The 20,197-nt window shown below is 35.5% G+C and overlaps 1 protein-coding gene and 1 long non-coding RNA gene across 3 annotated transcripts; one reads left to right on the top strand and one right to left on the bottom strand.

The window, feature by feature from the left end:
* Nucleotides 1-9,792: 9,792 nt before the first annotated feature.
* LOC135687128 (uncharacterized) lies at nt 9,793-19,282 on the top strand. 2 transcript variants are annotated; one of them, XM_065203605.2, is made up of 4 exons: nt 9,793-9,969; nt 16,472-16,538; nt 18,351-18,708; nt 19,099-19,282. In XM_065203605.2, exons 1-4 carry the CDS (start codon nt 9,793-9,795, stop codon nt 19,280-19,282), a joined length of 786 nt encoding a protein of 261 aa, XP_065059677.2. The 2 variants fall into 2 exon arrangements, with proteins under 2 accessions (XP_065059677.2, XP_065059678.1); XM_065203606.2 differs by lacking the exon at nt 9,793-9,969 and adding an exon at nt 14,074-15,182.
* Nucleotides 13,320-18,441, bottom strand: LOC148957843 (uncharacterized). The gene is made up of 6 exons (XR_016145148.1): nt 18,312-18,441; nt 17,026-17,092; nt 16,758-16,900; nt 15,920-16,514; nt 13,935-14,075; nt 13,320-13,459 (listed from the first exon to the last, which is right to left on the bottom strand). It is a non-coding gene; the product is annotated as an uncharacterized LOC148957843 (long non-coding RNA).
* Nucleotides 19,283-20,197: the final 915 nt, after the last annotated feature.

The raw sequence follows: 20,197 nt of genomic DNA on the forward strand, positions 1-20,197 counted from the left end.
CTTCACCGAAAGCTGTTCTTTATTGATATAAATTGCAGCAAAACATACATTCTCAGCGCTTTTCCACTTACCGAGTCTAGCAATCAACGTCTTATTGGCCTACATGTTCTTCAAATCCAATGCTATCGATGGGAAGATATCCTGAACTTTCAAAAAACAGGACGAGCCTATCATCATCTTCTGATCTTTGGAAAGACACCGCACAGAAACGAGAAAGCCTTTCCTCAAAGGACTTCACCATTGTATTAAATAGAGCTTTAGCTTCTGAATTCTGCTTGAAAGAAAAAGAACAATTTTCGCTAGTAACCCCTTTTACCTCATATAAAAGTTTTTCTGTCCTATACAAATGTTTTTAAGTAGATTTTTCCAGCTTATCTCAATATCTACGAGAAAGAGTAAATGGAAAAGTCGCGATTGTACTGTGCCGATGGCTTCATTTTGAGTTGATTAACTAGTGTGTTTTCAAGTCACATATTCTTTTTAAATTACTTGTCACCCTTGCGATGCCAGTATATGTAAATTGTATCAATAAAAGTAGATTTGTAGATATTCACAACAAGCTTTGCGTTAGTCTTTTGACAATCTAAAAAAGATAACGGCTATGAAACAAGTTTGATTTCTTCGATCAGATAATTTCTTGTGCTATCAATGTTAACAAAAAAGTGAGTAGTTTTCAGTTTTAGCTATCAGCAAATAAACCTAAGTACATTAAAGAATATATAGTACACTAACAATAAATCTAAAGTAAATGAAACAATGAATGTAAAAAAGAATTATAACCCACTACAGGCTATTGCAGCAGAATAACTTCTCAAAACATATCTAAGACATTAGAAACGAGACGTAGAAGGTAACAAGACAAAGAATGAACCGAGGTTACAGGAGCAGAGCTCATCGCTCGAGAAGGAAACCCAAAACAAGAACCAAATATCATTTGCTATCATTTACAAAATGCACGTTTCTTTTGATAAAATCGTCCCCTCTAACGAAGATTACCCCCCCCCCTAAGAGGTTTGAATTAGGAACAGCTTTCTAGTTTCTTAGAGACCAGGTATTCTCTCGAAGAAAACCATTCATGAGAAGCAGGATTTAGGATACCGTTTATGGCACATGCCAACTGAGATGTTGCTTATCAAGAAGACATAACACAATGAGTTAAGAAACAGGCAGACAATAATTCCAAGCTTATTTTTAAAATGCCGGTATAAGCCTAATTAAGGGAACTTTTAGGCATATTAAAAGGCATAAATGAAGCGATCGTAAGTTCTTTGGTTGAAGAGCAGAAATAAATGACCTTTAAGGTAACGATTGGAAACATACACTATTGCACGATAATACGGACAAAGCATACATGTGCATTGGGTTCGCAATACCTAATGCCTATTTCCCTATTAATTTGAACTATATATTTAATGTTTTCTGCCAGTAAGATCCAGGTCTTTGCTACTTTCAGTGGCAAAGTGATTCCGTTGGATATGAACCAAGATTGGTTGCAAGCGACGCGTTTTTGTTGATCTTTTATAATACCCAATTATTTACTTCGTACAGAAGCATTGGACCCACCTATCCTCACTGCCTCAAAAAGAGATCACGATTATTTGCACTCTCGTTTAAAAACAAATATATTGCGTGAAATAATTTTTTTGGTATTCATTTTGGGTTAACTCTGCCGATCAGGATAAAGATACTTGAAAAGTTTTGAAATCATTAATCTTATCTAGGGAATCTGAAGTGGATTGCTTTTTTTCTTTCATGCTATGTTTTCATATGACTTGCTATTGACACCTGAATGTTGATGGCTCTAAGTGTTTACTTTAGGCCAGGTGCAAAAAACATAATCTTTATCGTTCTTGCGCACTGATTCTTTATGAAAACAATGCCTTTAGAAAGGATATCAAATTTACATTTGTCGTGGGCTGTTGAGCAACGTGACTCCTGCATAGGTATCAATCATGGTAATGAACAACAATTAACCGCCAAAGATTCCCTCGTGCTCATCGTTTAGAATCCAGTAGAAAAGCAGACCTCGATTTATTTACTCTCAGAAAGTAATGCTAAGAATGTGTTTTAAAACAAATTTTGAAAAAATGATCCACATGCTTATAACGAATCGACAAAAATCCCCCCATACCCATATAGTACGGGGGCAGTTGGTGCATTTGACCCCCACATGCCCAAAGCAGTGTGCAGCGAATGGGATCGTTAACGACAGCAAATGCCCTTTTGGCTGAGAAAAATGATACTAAACAAAGCAGCAAATCAGAAATTTTCACAGGTTTTTGTGTAAGTCTCCAACAATTGGAAGGGGGACATGTAATCTGATGAACAATATTGTAGAAAAACTGAACAATAGCGATGTAATAGCTTTTATTTAGTTTGAAATAAATCTAAATTTTTTGAAGCTTTGAAACAAGTTTGATTTCTTGGATCAGATAATTTCTTGTGCTATCAATGTTAACAAAAAAAGTGAGTAGTTTAATTTTCAGTTTTAGCTATTAACAAATAAACCTAAGTACATTAAAGAATATATAGTACACTAACAATAAATCTAAAGTAAATGAAACAATGAATGTAAAAAAGAATTATAACCTAATACAACCTATTGCAAGATAATAACTTCTCAAAACATATCTAAACATTAGAAAAGAGGTTTAGTTACGTACGTAGGATCACTAAAGCACTATCGTATATCCTTACTGAGGATAAATTAAAAAAATATGAAGGGCTCCATGACCGATCATTGTGGGATTCGTTTTTATCATTCATATATTTTATCATATAGCTGCAATATGAATGAACTCATTAAAACATTGAAAGCTGCTCTATCCAGAGTGGCGCTTTTAGTCTTCTTTCTGAGTAACTCGCTGAGCAATTTGCAGTGATACGCTAAAGAGAGCTTTTGCACCAGACACATAGCAAACGATAAATCTGAAGCGAGTAGTTACCGACAGCCTAAAGTTGTAAGAATAGCTTTTGAAAGCACTGCTTAGATGAATTAGATCATTCCGGCTCACCAGATGCAGTAGTGTGCGAATTGTCGAGAGTCCGTCATGAAATGAGTCGTACCTTTAAAGTACAGTTTTGTTAAAAAACTTCCTGCTACAAAAGACAGAACTATGGGGTTTGTGAGAAATCAAAGGGAACTTTATTTTCCCTAGGAACCTAAGGAATTTTGCAATTCCTCCTAATAAAGAGGGTGGTAGAATTCTTCATTGTTGAACAAAGGCAGGTCAATTGAGCTGTGGAGGAAATTACCCCCTTCCTAGCGACCATGTAGATTTTCAGTGAAAAGATACATTTAAAGTGCCTTTGTAATTTTAAAATGGTACACAGAGGGGTACAGAAGATTGAGATAGTGTCTCAAGTATTGATCGATCGATAAAGCGGAATCACCTCTCATAACCAACCGTTTTCTACAACAACAAAATTTTCTACAACCACAATATGGCGAAATCATGTTCTATTTTTATATCATATAAAATTTTTACAATACATGCTTACGTCTACATCCTACTATTCTTCCTAATTACATTACAAAGTGTACAACACTGGACAGGGACGGGACCACAGGGAGCAAAAGACAATGAATACCCTGTGCCCATTAACAAAAAAAACATATAACAGGTAACAGCTAAATGAAACAATTACAGACACCGATAAATACTATTAATTACTGATAACTACTAAAATCCGTTTCACATTGGATGTTCGGTCAGCATATGAGAAGGATGCTGGAGAACAGGAACCACGAGAGACGGAAAAAAAGCCAGCAGTTACTGCAGCTACTGATCCCCCTCCAGAGTCCCCATTGCCCAGCAAACTGTACACACGCTGTCAAGTTAAGGTTCCAGATTCTACGATATCGATGGTCTGATATACTTCTGATTTGTTTTAAAACGAATTATGATCCATGTGCCTAACATCAGATGTGAAACGGATTTACAAAAGAAACGGGAAAAAAGTGTACATGGTTGCTGTATAGCGTAAAAAAGGGAAGAAAATAAGACATTTGATGGCATCCAAACCGAATTGCTGAGAAAGCATTTTTTATGTCGAAGAAACTTATACCAGGCCTCTTCAAAACGCAACTTTTTTCAGCCAGTGAAAAATAAGCTGTTCGGGCTCTCAGCCAGTTTTCAATTAAGTGGTAGAACATCTTTTTAAGCTCTTGTTTTGCAAGCATTTTCGAATTAATTTTGTGTTGAACAGCTTGTCTGAGAGTCCTGATACTCCAAGAGTGAAAGCAAAGCTTCTGTGCAGGTTTGAATAAAACATCTGTTGAATTAGTCATTATCTTTCACGCGAAAGCTTTGCGTTCAACAGCGATCGTTTTAAAAAAATGTGACTACGCGATGATAAATTCGACCGTGATGCAAGTTTGTTATTGCTTACAAAACAAAGGATAAATAGGCACATGTAGGTCACATTAGAACAAACCAACATTTTCCTTCCCCCAATTAACGGCTTAAGCAAATTTTGCATTAAAAACTATATGAAACATAATTTTGTTCCAGTATTTTCAGTATCATCTACATTTTAATGTCGTTTGAAACAATAAATGCAACTCATTTACGTAATATCAAAACAATCAAGTTTTGTTGTTCACTATTATTTTTCGCTGATAAGCTAAAAATCAAGAATCGTTATCGTTTTGATTTAAAACATAATTATATTTCTCTTTGCTAGGTAAAATAGCCAAAGACGGAGATATAATCAGGGTGTATGCATGTTTCAAAGAAAAAGTACATGGAAAATTTTAGGACTTGGTACATATAATTTTGATAAATTACTTTGATATGTAGAATTGCGATTTTTAATAAAACAATTAGTACAATATTGTCTGAACTTAAATCTTCATTTGATTCTCAATTTCAAATGAAAAATTTATAGAAAATGGACCGATATCTTAAGGTTCTCAAATCTGACAAAAAGGATAATTCGCCTCTCTCAGAGAAAAGTAAAGGTGGATTTACACGAGACAAATTCTCGATCAAATTTTACCTATCAAATATCAAATATGCTTGAAACGTCATATAAAAGTTTTTTTACTTTCCTTGTACAATTTACTTAATTTTTACATAGTTTTATTCTATTACATTGTGCAGTACCCAAGCTAGTTTTTTAATGGCCTAGAATATTGTCCCTGACTAGCAAGCAAGAGAAGATTTTGGGCCGAGATGTAGACATCTAACCTTTTCTTTGATCCAGTCTTGATCAACAGATTTTTGAATGTTTTCTCAACCAATCAGTTTTCAGCTAAAAGTTTACACGAACAGTTGGTTCCAAAATTTATCTTCGTATAAATTCACCTTGCAAAATTATATAAGGCAGGATGTAAACAGGTTTAGGAGTGTTAGAAAATGTTCTGGAAAGTGTTTTCCCTTGACCGACAAATTAGCTAAAACTTTGAAAACCTTTCTTTGAAATACAACGAAAATGGCATCATCTAAGTGATGTTAGCTGAAATTCGTTTCTTTAGAATCACCTTCATAACAGATGTAAGTTCACTTTTTCAGGAGTCTGGGCGCTAACTGCGCAGTGAACAACCTAAGATCCAGATCCAGACAAGCCTGTCGTCGCACTACAACGATAGCTTCAATGACAAGTGTATCAAAATCCATTACAAATCTTAAAAACGTTTCTAACCCATTTTAAAGAATAAAGTTAGTCCAATATCTCAAAGTTCTGTTTCTTTCCCTATGCTAATATGAACAAAAACAACCTTTAGTATTTACATTTCTGTCTGCAGTGCGCTAGTCTCGATTGCAATTGTGTTGAAACTTTTTGAACAGAGGCCTAATGTTTTAAACAGCCTAGTTGATCTTTAGATAATCTTTATGGCAACTATATGAAGATGCAAACAAAAGAAGCAAGACTGACAGTGGAGAGTCGAACGTGCTAAAAGCACATCAAACTTATAGGTGATAAGAGCTCTGATGACAGATAAAAACTGCCTTCTGACCACAGACTTTAGGGAAAACGTGGCAAAAAGAACGGCTTGCTTATCCTATTGAAAGAACTGGAACCCACTCTTTAAACATTCTTATAAAGATTCAAACGTCGGAACGAAATTCACATTGAGGAATCCGAGAGGGGGTAAACCCATTTTATTGCTTACCATTCAGTCAACAATATAGCTTTAAAATAACTAAAAATTGTAAAATAAGCAAATTCAAACCAATCAGTAAACTATTAGAGAGGAAATCTAGAACAGTTTTAATTTTTTTGGGGGGGGGGGGGGCTCCAGTCTCCATCCCAAGTCCAACCCCAAGCCCCCAGCCCTCGTTGCAGGGATGATCTAAATAACACATTTCTTTCGCGACAATCTGATATATGACAAAATCTAAGATGAGTGTTATCAGTAGCATTATTTTTTAGCCTTTTTATGCAGACGGCTTCTTACTTCAAGGGGTAAAAATCTTTTTGACTCTGCCTCTGTAATAGGGAAGGATATTATACTCTTGCTGATCATTTCTCAAGGGGGAGTTTCTTAAGAAGTGACATTTCGAAAACTGGAACATTGTGAATCGAGGGGGGTTGGTAATAGCTGATGAAATAAGCGAGAAATTGCCATGGTGAACTTGAAAATATCGACAATGTTCTAACCACGATTGAATGAAGGCTTAAAGATTTTGGCAGAAAAGTCTCAATCCTTGACATCAAGGAACTACGTGATTTCTGGCCTGTCTGCACGGCCTATTATTCAGCAAGGTTCCATTTTAGGGTAGATAGAAATGTTTCTTCTGTTTAATGGAACTTCTTAAATTTATTTTGAAATCGTTTTCATTGGCCTAGTTGATGTTTAGTCGCATTTGCTGGTTTTGCTTCATGACGACCACAAATATTGAGTACACGGACTCATTTTTTAAGTCAGTGTCGTGCTTTCTTCTTTTATCATTTATCGACACCTCGTAATAACAGACAGATGAAAGTAGCGGGCAGTTGTTTCTGACCTTTTGCTCTTGTGATCAAAGCAAGCCTTGTATAAAAAATATCTAGGCAACAGAAACCTCTCTATACTCTATAGCAGACAGTTCTCTGGCCCTGTCATTGCTCGTAATATACAGATTCTACTGTAATCCCTTGTTTGCAATGGTCCTGAATTTCTATAAGGAAGGGGCATTATACATCTGAATTTCTTCCAAGGTATCCAAACCTGGAAGGCGATGATACTAGAGGAAAGAAGGAAATAATATCATTTTTCGACGTAATAGACATCAAACGATTTTTTGTTTATCAGTTTAAAAAAACATATTGGAAGAGTTTTTACTTTAGCTATTTGAAAAACTAATGAAAGCTAAATCAATGTTTTTCTGTTAGTGTAAGTAACTTAGAAGCCCGTTATGCATAAGACACGCTCGGACTTTCTATTTTGATTTCCTTAGTTAAGAAAATGGAAAAGAGAAAGGCAAACTAAAATGCTTATAGCTTTAATTTGGCGAGACGTTGAGATTACAATGATGGCGTTCTATCGTCACACTAAATTTCCGAACTCCGTAATATGGCTCTTAAGAAGCAGATATTGAAAGTTCCTCAGGTTGTTATAACTTAATCACAGAAAAGAAACCCAGCTTTAAGCAGCATTTCAAATTAATAATTATGTGCTAAGGAAGTTTAATGAGCAATCTATGCAAATTGTTTAACAATGCTTAGGCTTCAAAGACCTAACGAATAATTGTTGATATAAAACATTTTTGAATGATGTTCTTACATGCGAACAGGCGATCGCAAGCAGGGCCTCCGACGAAGGGGGGGGGGCGGAGAAGGGGCCATGGCCCCTCCACATTTTTGCAAGACAATAGAGCTTTTTAAAAATTATTTTGTTTTGATTGTTAAAGTCTCCCTTGGCCCCCCCCCCACTTTCCAACTTGCGTCGGAGCCCATGGCAAGTGATTAACTGCAAAAGCATCATGACAAATATTCTATGATTAGTTCGTGATAGCTAGTGATCAATAGTTGATTCTTGATAGCCAATTGTCAATTGCTTATTTTTTATTAACCCTGCATTATATATAGCAGAAAACACAGGAAAGCTTGTTTCACCGAGCACAGTAAAGCATTTATACAGCAGGTAACCGAGAACCAGAATGACTGGCCTTTTAAAGGAGGCGAAAATTCAAAATAAGTATCCTCGGTTGCAATACATGGATGATTGTTGATGCTATTATGCATCATGATGAAAGGGTGGACGAAAATGAAACTCGCTCTGATATCAGACTATAATTGAAGCAAGTGCCTTTGACTGAAACGAACTGAAACGGTGCGACAAAATTGACGCAATTAAAATGGTTTCTGTGATAGAGTGAATTATAAGTCATCAAAAGTCTTTTGGAGTGTTTGAGTTGTGTGGCGGCTAGATTTCGACGCCAAATAAACTTTAAAGATTCATTGATTAACGAGTGACTCTTGATTAACTTCTGTGGGAATTTGCTCGTGACAGAGAATGGGACGACATCTGCAGTGGACATCGGCTGCGTGCGCATAATTGCGATTTTGCCCGGTGCTCTTCAAAAAGCATTTATATTATCGAAGCGCATCAGACACGAATATTCAGCACTATCGTTAGGGTATCGGCGAACAATCGAAAGCTCACAGCACAAGACTCGCAGCACAAGACTTTCAGAATTGTTAAGCAAGCTGAGAGGGACAAGATACGTTTCATCGGCTGATATCAACAGGTATATCTCTTGTTTTCTATTTATATGTCATCATGAGAACTGTCATTGTTCTTCAACTCTTCAAGTTAATTTTCTATGAAAATTTCTTAAAAGGCTCTTCCAGTTTATAGGAGCAACAGCAATTGCTCTGCAGACTAAGGAATGGGATGCGAAAGGTTGAAAAACAAATCTTCCTTCAACAAAAACACCCATAGAAACTTAAAGATCAAAATCTCTTGTAATGTATTTTTTTAGTTAAAAGGTATCTCATTTTAGATTATTCGCCAAAATAAGCTTTTTACATTATTTTCAATTCTTTCATGAAGCGAGGTCATAATCTGCCTTGATACAAATAGGCAAAATGCAAAATAGATATTCTTTCGGGTTAAGGAATATCTATTTTGAATTTGTAAAGTAGAAAAACCGCTGAGAAATGGCTTTTCGGCCAAGTTATACAAAAAACACTACAATTGAAGGCCAATTTGATAAAGCTTGATGAAAAGTTATGAACCTTAAGCTAACCTAACTTTCTGTTTGAGTTTCCATTCTACTGATAGCCTAGTGGAAAATGCTGACTGTCCATTTGCTGTGATGGTGCTGTGTTTGATTCAATATGTGAAAGACTTTGTGATCCAACTTAAAAAAAACGGGATGTTTTTAAGTGCACCTTTTGACGAGTGATGAAGAGATCTCTGTTATGCTTTGTATTCTGAATATATGAAATAAGTAATATTCGATACAGTTGTTGTACACAGCTGAGCAATCGAGATTCACCAAGTGGATTCTTCTACGTCTGTGTTTTAAGGGGCTCAGTTCTTAAGAAGATTCCACTGTAAAATGTATTTGTGATTTCTCGCACCATGATTTCGCGTTTCTTTCTTTTTACTTTCATAATCTAAGTATAAGCAGTTCAATAGGTTACTTGTTTTGTTTAACATATCAAAATAACTAAAATTTCTAGTTCTTTTAATAATCTTGATAGAACACAAGAAATCTTTAGTAAAAATGCATCACTTTTCCTCAATATTCTACTGTGAAGCGAACTTTGTTCAAAATATATCAAACAGCGGCATTGCAAGAAATTAACAAATTTTAATGTAATTTTTTCAAGCCGCTTATACTGCAAAACGAAGTTATGGAAGCAAAAAGCGATACAGTCATCAGAAAAAGGTACCATGTTCCGTTGTACATAGAGACTCGGAGGGTCCATAGACCGACAATGGAAGAGGTCCCATCGCCATCAAAACCTGAAATTATTGACTGCTCGAGCTGCTGTTCTTGTTGCAACGAATGTTTTAGCAGCTTTCAAATGGTGAGTAACGTATAGTGAGTAAAATGTATGATATGGTATATCTATTAAAAATTTTAATTTGCTACAGGTATGGAGAATACTAGTAAAATTTTGATGTCAACATTTTCTTAACACAAACAATGTGTACACTTCTGAAGACGTTTAATTTCTTTATAGATATTAGAAATAACCTAAAAACATAACCAAACTATAGTAGGTATATTGTTTTGTTGATAGCAAAAAGAAAGAGTTACATTTCATCTAGCTCGAATAAACTAACTCAAAGTTCAGCTCTAAGAATGCAAAAGTGCTTTTGAAGGATGTTTTTCTATTGCTGGATGTTAAATAGATCCAGCCATGCCACTGACCATAAACGTTCAGGTAAAGTTTCTGATATTTTGGTTCTTCTATTAGATGTCCGAATTGTTGTCGAAGAAGTTACATAACATCATTATAAGCAAACCGTTCTCGGAACAGATTTTGAGCCGTCGGATATGCTTTTATCTGTGCAGCATTTGTCATTCGGATTAAATGTTTTATGCATGAAACTAGCAACTGAAAAGATGTTCATGTTTTGAAACTGATTTTGTAACATATGGTTTTTAATTAAACTGACAATAAAAATGATTTCGCTTCGAACCATAAAAAGAAGCTTGCTATTATCAAGACAATGGTAACATTAAGAATTCTTTAGCAAAAACAGATTTATGGTAGAACGTAAATCTCTCACCTGGAAGAACGAGAGGTCGAGAAAGATTTGGTAGCTTCTTGTTGTGTAGTACTATTCCAGCTAGATCTCTACGAATTGAGAGTTATTCTTATAAACAGAGTGGAAAATAGGAGCAACGGACAGAAGAAATAATAACAACGGTTGACTGCAATTAATGCTTTTGGAGGCCTTCAAAACACCCAGGTTTCAGAATTATCTAAAAGACACCGGTTTTTCGAACATTCACAAAATGCAGTGGCGGAAATTGCGCTGGTGTGGGGGCATTGTTTTTGTAGGCGTTGCGCCCCCATCTGAAAACGAATTTTCGCTACTGACAAAATGTGAAGACCTACGAACTACTGCTGGGTGATTATTAAAGAAGTAACATATCTGACAAAGTCACTGAAATTTGAAAACAGATAGCCACTTCAGCAGAAAGGAGACACAATCAAGTAGATCGCTTTAGAGCTCTTTAGAATACGAGTCTATGTTTTATGTGTTATTTTGGAAAGAAAAAGAGTCGATAAAGTCGGTTTGAAAATTGGTAGTATAATTCGTGGTATAATAGACAAATAGACATCCGTTACGCTCGGAGCAAACCAAAAGCCAGTATGCTTTCTCAATGCATGACTGAAAAATTAAATTTGATGAAATCAACAAAACAAATCATTTTGTGAGTAAAAATGACTAGCAACAATTCGCCTCCGCGGAAACTTGCTTTTAGTTAAGGTTAAACCCTAAAGGTAAAAGATTTTTAAGGTTAAATCCTAAAACATATTCGCCAAAAGGTCACTACAAAGGGTAGAGCAGAAAAGAAATGGTCAAGTAGAAATTGTTTCTGGTTTAGGCAAATGAACATCAGTTGAAAAATAAGTTTGTATTAGAGAAACGGCAGTTGGAGGAGCCTAGGTCAATTACGATAAGAGTTTTTCAGGCCTCAATTGCCTCAACAGTTTGGATATAGTTGCTTGAATCTCCAATAGGAATTCATTTATTCTCTAATTTGAACGTAATTAGTTGGGAATTGTCTAGTTTCCATACTTTTAGACCTGATAGTTATAAATAAGCATGATTAATAGTTATAAAGTAGCATGATTAATTATTTCAAGTAAAGGATTAGGGTTAGGGTTAGGGTTAGGATTGGGGTAAACTATTTACGTCATCAGGTCGAGCAGTTTGGAAACTAGACAGCTCCAATTAGTTGCACTATGTACAGGAAGCCTCGGTGCGGAGAGGAGGCGACCAATAAGCTCGCTTCACATAACCAGAGTCAATATTGATAACTGATGAAATAAATGATGCTCGAAAAAATCTTTTGTGGTTTTCAATCCATCTGCTGCTTCTGTTTTCCCCTACTTGAAGAAATTCCCTTGAGGCACAACATAGCAAGGTATCCTTACCATGGGAAAAACTTGGTCCAAAGCATGCAAGACTTCTTTTGTTCCAATTGGGTGACGGATTGAAGTTGAATGTTTAGCGTTAACAGTGTTTATTTGGGGCTAAACTTCTTGAAACAATTTATTAGCTACCAAAGGATTTAACTTGAAGAATGAAATCAAAAATTGCCGTTTTATAAGATTTCTAAATCGACGGATACTTTGAATATGAATATTACACACGGCAAGAGAGCAAAAAGTTTTATTGAATTATTCTCTGTTTATCAGATGAGCAGAAAAATAATTATCGCTCACTTGAACTTTGGAAGCAGTTGCTCAAAATGATCCCGTTGGTGAGGAATTTGGTGTGCTTGGTACTTTGCCTAAGGGAAATCCGTACAGCTTAATTCGCCTGATGTTTTTATGAATCCCGACTCCAGTCTGATTTGCAGCTGCAATTTCTCGCCCGTTTGGCTCATCTGTCTCGATTCCAGTAGGAGGTTAATCTTTAACAACTTAGGCCGCAACTGTTTTAATTCATAAACAAACAGTAAGTCTTGTTTTTAAGGACAAGGCCACAGGTTCAAGTTAGCCAACGTCTACTACATGCAATTATTGCCTGGAGCTAAATTATCGAGCTAGTACTCAGTGAAAGGAAATAATAGGCTTAATATTCGACTGACAATCCAATTGTTACTGTGCTCAAAATGCGACAAATGACAGACCGTATAGAATCAGCCAAGGATATGACGCATATTTCTGCATTAATAAACCTATTTTGTAACTAATTTTCTGTAAATTTTAGCGAAATTAAATGTGCGAAGTTCTTAAAAAGTTTCTCCAAATTCGGGGTACCATGATGAGGAAGAATTTAGCTTCAATTTCATGAATTAGCTTAATAAAATCATTCAAAACTAGCTAAATCAGCTAAACTTGACTGTATCGCAAATTTTCTGATGAAAGAAAAGAAAGCGGCGTCATTTTTTACTTTGAAACACAGAAGCAAGCATCAATTTAATCAATATTTCTTTGTCAGTCTTGTAAGTTGTTAAGCTGCTCGGAAGTCCAAGCACTGATTTTTTTATAAAAAGAACAAGGGGGAGTTTGTATATTAAAAACAACCTATTTATTTACGCTACACCCTTGATCGGCATAAGTTTAGGAGCGCAAAGTATTGATTTTGCAAGTCATAATGCTACAAAGTTTGAGGGCAGCCAATCTATAGCTTTAAACCATAGATATACTTGGATACATTGTCTCTTTTCTTGCAAGGGTACATATAGCATTTATAAACGCATTTCTCATCAAGCTGCACCCCAGACCCCTTTCTTACCCCATATTGCTTGGTACATGCTTATCATCGGCTTATCACAAGAGTGATCTTCGTCTCAGTCTTGTTGCTTGGCAACGGGAACAGCTTCGTGACCTGAGAGAGAAAGATACTTCAAAATGTGAAGCAAAAGAAACATCATCGTTTTAATTTGTTCTATGTCTTTTTTACCTTGTTTATTTTTCGGCTTTGTCATTTTTGAATTGCAAATAAATGTTTATGTCCAAACGCCATCTTTAACTAGGCCGTCACTTCTTTCAACAATGTAAACAGGTTGCTTGTAAAAATGCTCTAATTGTTCGTTTCTCACAGGAAAGAGAAACGAGGCACCAAGTTTATAATGAAAAACGTATTACTTGCTACATTTGAGCATTGAATATATATTCCAAGGCGATACAATACTATTTAGTCGCTGGGTCACAAGACGTTCTTGTCAAAAAACGCAACTTCGTGAAGAAAAACTTTACTCTATTGTTTCAACATATGACACGCTCGGGAACTTGTAAATACACAAGTAAAATGTGGCGAACAAAAGAACCGTTTCACGGATATATTTATAAACTGAATTTACCGACACTTTTTATTGATTGACTGGTGTCAGTCGGTCTTTCTATCAATCTTCTGACGGGGTGTTCTACAGCCTCTGTAGGAATTATGACGTCATCTTGGCTTACTTTGTCAAATTGAGAAAAGCCTGGTTTGAAACTTTTCCCTGTAAAACATAACGCAAATTGGAAATATAAATGAACCTGCACTATAATTAACTCATTTATATTATTTCTCTACCCAGACAGAATACACTGAATTCGACAACGATTTGAATTAACTGCCGTATTATTTAATAGGAAAAAGGCTTGGAAATGTTTAAATCCTCTTCAAAAAAATTTTGGGGGAACAGTTTCAAGTGAGTTTTGAAGGACAAAAAGCTTTGATATAAGCCATGCACAAGTCAGTTCAAGAGGGAAGGAAAAAGGGTTTCAATTCCTTTGAGAAACATTACAAAAACTACCCTTTGATCTTCTGGAGCTATGAAGTCAAGGGAACTGGGACAAATGTATGTGTTTCCCATGAAGGCAATAGTTGATCCGTCCATTATAAGCTTTGATAAGCGTGTAACAACGTCTAATTTTATTTTGATAGTTAGTAGAGTATCATATCGAAGACGAGGCTATCGTGATGATAATTAATTAAGTCGGGAACTTCAAAGGCCTACCAGGATTAAATGGTGAATTTTCAGAGTTTACAATCATAAATTCCGTTTCTACTTCCGAATTATAATTCTTTTATAGGTTTGTTTACGAGTTGAATAATTATCAAAACTGCAAACAATCGCTAGTGTTGAATATCGGGCCTAGCATCATACTTATGTCGAAATATCTAATCGCTATGGCAACTACTTAAAATGCCAGTAAAACGAACAGGGCCGCAAAACAAAGAATTCAATGCGAACGGTGCTATCAATGGTGCATATAATATAAAAATATTTAAGCGCCAGCTTCCCTGTGCTAGGAAACGCAAGCTGCAGCATGTGTCTTTAATTGTATACCCTCTTCACCGCTACATCACCTTTGATTCGCTCTTGATATAAAAATTGGATAATGGCTGCTTTGTCATTATGTTTGAATGGTATTACAAAACTCATCAACACCAGCCTAGCCATTCGCATACTTAAGCAATAATTTGACTCCAAGAGTTATCTAACTGAGGTTAAGGTTTCTCTAAGAAGGGCAAGAGGTGAATATAACCAGAGATTATTATGGAGAGGTACATTTATTCAGCCAGCTGCAATGATGAATGCAAATTATGCCGCAGTGAAAAGGTATTTATCAAAACCTGCGCCTGTTTTAAAAACATAGATGAAGTTTTAATAAAGGAATTCTGCACTTGAGATAACGTTATCAAAGTCCGTTAATATTGGAATTCTCGCCTGTGCAAAGTTATTTTTGCATTTTAAGGAATCTTAATGGTAAATTTTTGCTGCTACAATATTCAAGATACAAAAGTGTTTTAATTCAGGTCTAAATATTTTCATTTTTGGGAAGCATATAGCTATTTGAAACTGCTCTTTACCGAGATAAATTGCACTTGGCATTGACACAATAGGCGTGACGGAATGGTTTTTTAGAGACACAAATTTAAATTCGCACCACAACATAAAGAACAAGCATTTTTACCCTTTAAACTTTGAGTGCAACTACGAGCAAACAAAGTAAAAAATTTTCAAATACTATGGAAAATAGGTTTTGTTTTTAAACATTGAATGCACGCAAACAAACGCTATAATTTATTGCTGAGGTAGTATTTGATATAGGTGGCATTTGAACCAGTAAGTTTCGTTTTGGTTGTCAAACTTCTACCGATTATGGAACAAGGCATCCTAGAAAACAGGTTGAAGTTGATGCTTTGATAGTAATTGAAGTTTTTTCGCTTTCTAAATGTTGCAGTTTTTATGCTTTAATGTAGTGACAATTTTTCAATAAAATGCATTGCTTTTACAAATTAGCAAAAGAAATTGCATTTGAACATCAGACAAAAGACCGAGATTTATAAACTTACTATAACTTGTCATCTAAACTTTAGATTCGGTATCCTTCAAGAAAGATGTATGAGTTTAAACCCATGTAATCTTCTCCTGTAGCCATTTTGCTAGAGTAGTTTAAGTAGTTGCCTCTTCTGATTTTCACCCAAATTTTGATCGGCGTGACATTTGTCTTACCTATGATTCGCAAAATGTCTGCGAAATTTCTGAAAAAAATTAATCGATAAAAGCAGCTTATGGCACGAAGAAAGAAATTTATTTTGAAATACATCGGATAACGACATCGTGTGACTATGGAAAGATAGAACAGAGCAAATACTATAAAACACTATAGCGCAAAACTGCCAGTCGATTTATGGACATTCTGTTATTTATAGTGAGACATTTTCGCCTACCAGTTGGTAAACATGGTTTAGAATTTTTCAAAGCAATGAAATTATGATCCTTAGAAGATAATTTTTCTTTTTATCAATGATCCAAATATAATACTCTGCTTGTGAATGATCAAGTTTCTCATTAAACACACGTCATCATAATTAATTATGCAATCATACGAACTTGCTTTCCAGGATCAGTGTCCATACGATGCTAGACGTCCGGCCTGCTTCCCTCCTAAAGTCGAGTCAAGGATGCAATGTAAGTATTGATATTAGTTCAAGAATTAAAGCAAAGTGAACATTTCTTTGTATTTTCCCGTAAAACTCTACGGGACTTTAACTGTCATATGAAATTGTTTGTTAAGTATATGTTAATGAAATTGCGAAGGAACGGTATGATTAAGACTAAATGAAATGGCAAAAAGAACTGAGACAAAATAAAACTGTATCTGTGAACAAAAGGTCGCTACAAGCCTACTTTTAAGTATTTTTGAAAAGACGCAATTTCTGTTTGCACACCAATCGTCTGTAATTGAAACAGCGAGTTCTTCGTGGAACTTCTATATGTATTTGATGCTTGAAAGATTTCTGGCGATGCAGGATTCTTCGCCCTCTTAAAGCCTAAAAAAGAACCTTTAGTGTCAATTGGATAATATTTATGAGTCTGAAAAACTAGAATGCTTTTCTAAACGAATTACAGCTACGACAAGTGTGAATATAATTCAAACGCTATGGAAAGATGGTACCTCAAAAACATATTCGCCTCTTGAATTATTTCATATATCACAGACAAGCATCAGCATCGATGTCGACCTAAATTAGAAAAGCATGATAAGAATTTGTTAAAAAATGAACTAGAAGTGCATACATAGGAGTCACAGGTCTGCAAAGCTCCAAAACTATTGAATCTTTCCCGGAAACCTGTGTCCAGTATTTATCTCTTTATGATCTTTTTTTGCTCTAAAGAAACAATAAATGTTCCATGAATTATCTTAGGCTGGTATATCAATGTATGACACTCCTTTTTTTGTGAAATATCTCCAATTCAGGAGTTATTAAGCAACTCAAAGTTTAAACTGCCCTTGCAATTGAGTGATGGTCTTTAAAATTTTGGAGAATTCAAAACAACCAATGTAGCTTGAAAAAGTAACTTTATTCGCATGATTTTGCCACTATATACGTTGCTGTTCGAAAGCTTGATAAAAATATTGTTCGAAGTGTGTCTAATTGGATTATTGGTTCAAAGTGTTTCCAGAATATTCTCATGCATACTGAATGGGGAATTCATTCTAGTAGCATAGAAAAAACATCTTCATTAATCTAGTTGTTTAGAAAAATCTGCAAATTGGCATTACACAATAGCTATCGGCATCAAATCAATGAACATAAAAGGGGCGGGGCAATTTTGCATCAAATGCCTTTATCAAAGACATCCTTTAACCAAAGACTTCGTTTACTGATGTACCAGGAATTTCATTATACACTGATCTAGAAAAAAGTTTAAACCAACATTGGGTAACCAAGAGGTAGGTAACAAAATTGAAAAGTAACAGAAGAGCAAAAATTAATCCATTTTAAGTCGAGAACAGAAAACCTTGTTCAAATAATCGTCTTGTGTGGTGTGAAGTTAGGCAAGCGCTATGTTTTTAATTAATAATGGCTCGGAATTACGGTCTGGCGGATCTCTCTAGCTTCGGGTATTTACTTGGCATTGTATTAATAATCAGCTCATCTTGTATATACCTTGTCATATGTATCACTCTACTTGCCATCTGCAATGGCAGCCAAAGCAAGATTTTTCTGTAAGTATCATTATATCTAATAATCGCGCACTCAGATTCGGTTTCGTTTTTGTGACACCATCTCTTTCCTTGAGGCTTATTAATCTTCCTCGTGGAATAGATAGCAATCAAACGTTTTCACCTGTGTGAGGGTGTCAAAGTCTCTCTATTTCAAAGAAAGGCTAAGATGGGATTCTCCCAATGCCATTACGTACCTATAAAGACTATTTCAATGGTTAAGTCAAACTTACCTACTTCAGATAAAATGAAATATTCACTCTCCTTTGAAGGGGGCTCTCCATGTACATGCACAGCATCAAGACGTTGTACTTCGCCACTTGAAAATGTCAGAAGGAACACAATATTGCAAACGCGGACGCAGCTAGAGACGATAATGAACGAAATGTCGGCTTGCTGTCCTATTCGGGCTGCCTTCATCCCACCGCATCAGCCTTGTCGTCAAGAGATCTGGATGAGTCAGATGCGACTGCGCTACGCTTTCAAACCTGTCTACAAAGAACAGATGTCGAGCATGAAAGATGCAGTCAAGCCAAAGAGATTTCAGTGCATGTATTGCGAAAAGTCGTTCGGAAAGTCTTCTCATTTAAGAGATCATGTTCGAACACACACAGGAGAAAGGCCATTTAGGTATGGTGCTTTTTATGTTCTAAACACGAAAATAACTGGTCAAAACGTTTCCTAAAAAACGTAACACTAAATACGTCCCTCTTGAACAAATGTTAAAAGACTTTAACAGAGACTTTAAATGATCAAGAAAAACTCACTGATACTATGGTCGAAAAATCAAACCAATCAGTTTTTTTCCAAACATATTTTCAGGGAAAGAGAATTCGTTGATTTAATTTATATTTTAATCTACGTTTACTATAACAAGTAACATCGCCTATTAACAAGAATAAATTCAGGCAAGCTGTTGCTTTGATTACCATGCCTTGACCTTGAACCTAGCTAAAACTTCTCATCGCTTCAGAGCCTATTTGTACCGCCCCTAATCTTCTCTGATGTTTCTTCTTTTAGATGCAGCTGGTGCAACAAAGCATTCACTCAGTATTCGAATCTCAGAACGCACACGCGCATTCACACAGGAGAGAAGCCATATTCCTGCAAGTTTTGTCTTAAAAGCTTCACACAAGCTGTTACATTAAGAAGTCACTTACGCACACATAGTAATGAGGAGCAGGCTGATTCCCCAAAGCAATAACATTTAACCAGCTCGTCTCTTCATTGAGAATAAGCCAAATGGGTCCTACACAGAAACTCAGACCAGAAAACATATACAAATGTTAAATGGGTATATATATAACCGCTGCCTAATACCAATAAGGTCCAGTCAATATTATACTCCAAAGTTAGCCATTCACTTTGTTTTGCCTGCAAACAGTGCACCTCTTGTAAAAATAATTGAAAATATTGTACATAGTTGCTAAGATGGTATTATCAGAGTAAACAGTAATAAAGAAGAATCTTCATGTTACTTGGTTGCAGTTAAATTGGAAGAGAGAAGTGAAGAATATAGAGAAGAATGGATTGAACATTAAACCAGATAGGAAAGAATGGGTCGTAACCATGAACATGACGGGATATACAAGAAATATGGAAGTAGCAATACATCACATGTCCAAACGTTTAATCTTCGAGAGGCTTTGACTAACGAAATCTGTGATATTCTGTACAAACTGAATGTTGGATTAATGATTGACAGGTAACCTACAAAATTAATCACGTGGGTCAAGTTCATCGTCCAATCATTCGTTATTGATTCCAATTAACTGGTTCAAATGTAAAAAAACAATCAGCCGTGTAGACGAATCATAAATAATTCTTTATAACTATATATAAATATGCAGATATGTAAATTTTTAAAAAGCTTTCATGTACATTATTCCCTTTTAAACACCGAGAATCACAAACAATATTGACGATTCTTCTTGACATTGTTTCTTTATAAAAATTAAAGTTTTTCACCATGGTTACAAGCATTTGACCCAGGGTCACCGCGTTATTGGCAAAAGGAAGAAAGTGTAAGGAGTCATACAAAGCCATTCATTGATGTTCTAAGAATTTAGCAAATTTACTCGTGTACCACCCAAAGTATGCCTCTCCAATGAAAGCTGTT

This window comes from Rhopilema esculentum, chromosome 20, assembly GCF_057945365.1.
Source record: "Rhopilema esculentum isolate cy_ngs chromosome 20, ASM5794536v1, whole genome shotgun sequence".
Classification (NCBI taxonomy): Eukaryota; Metazoa; Cnidaria; class Scyphozoa; order Rhizostomeae; family Rhizostomatidae; genus Rhopilema; species Rhopilema esculentum.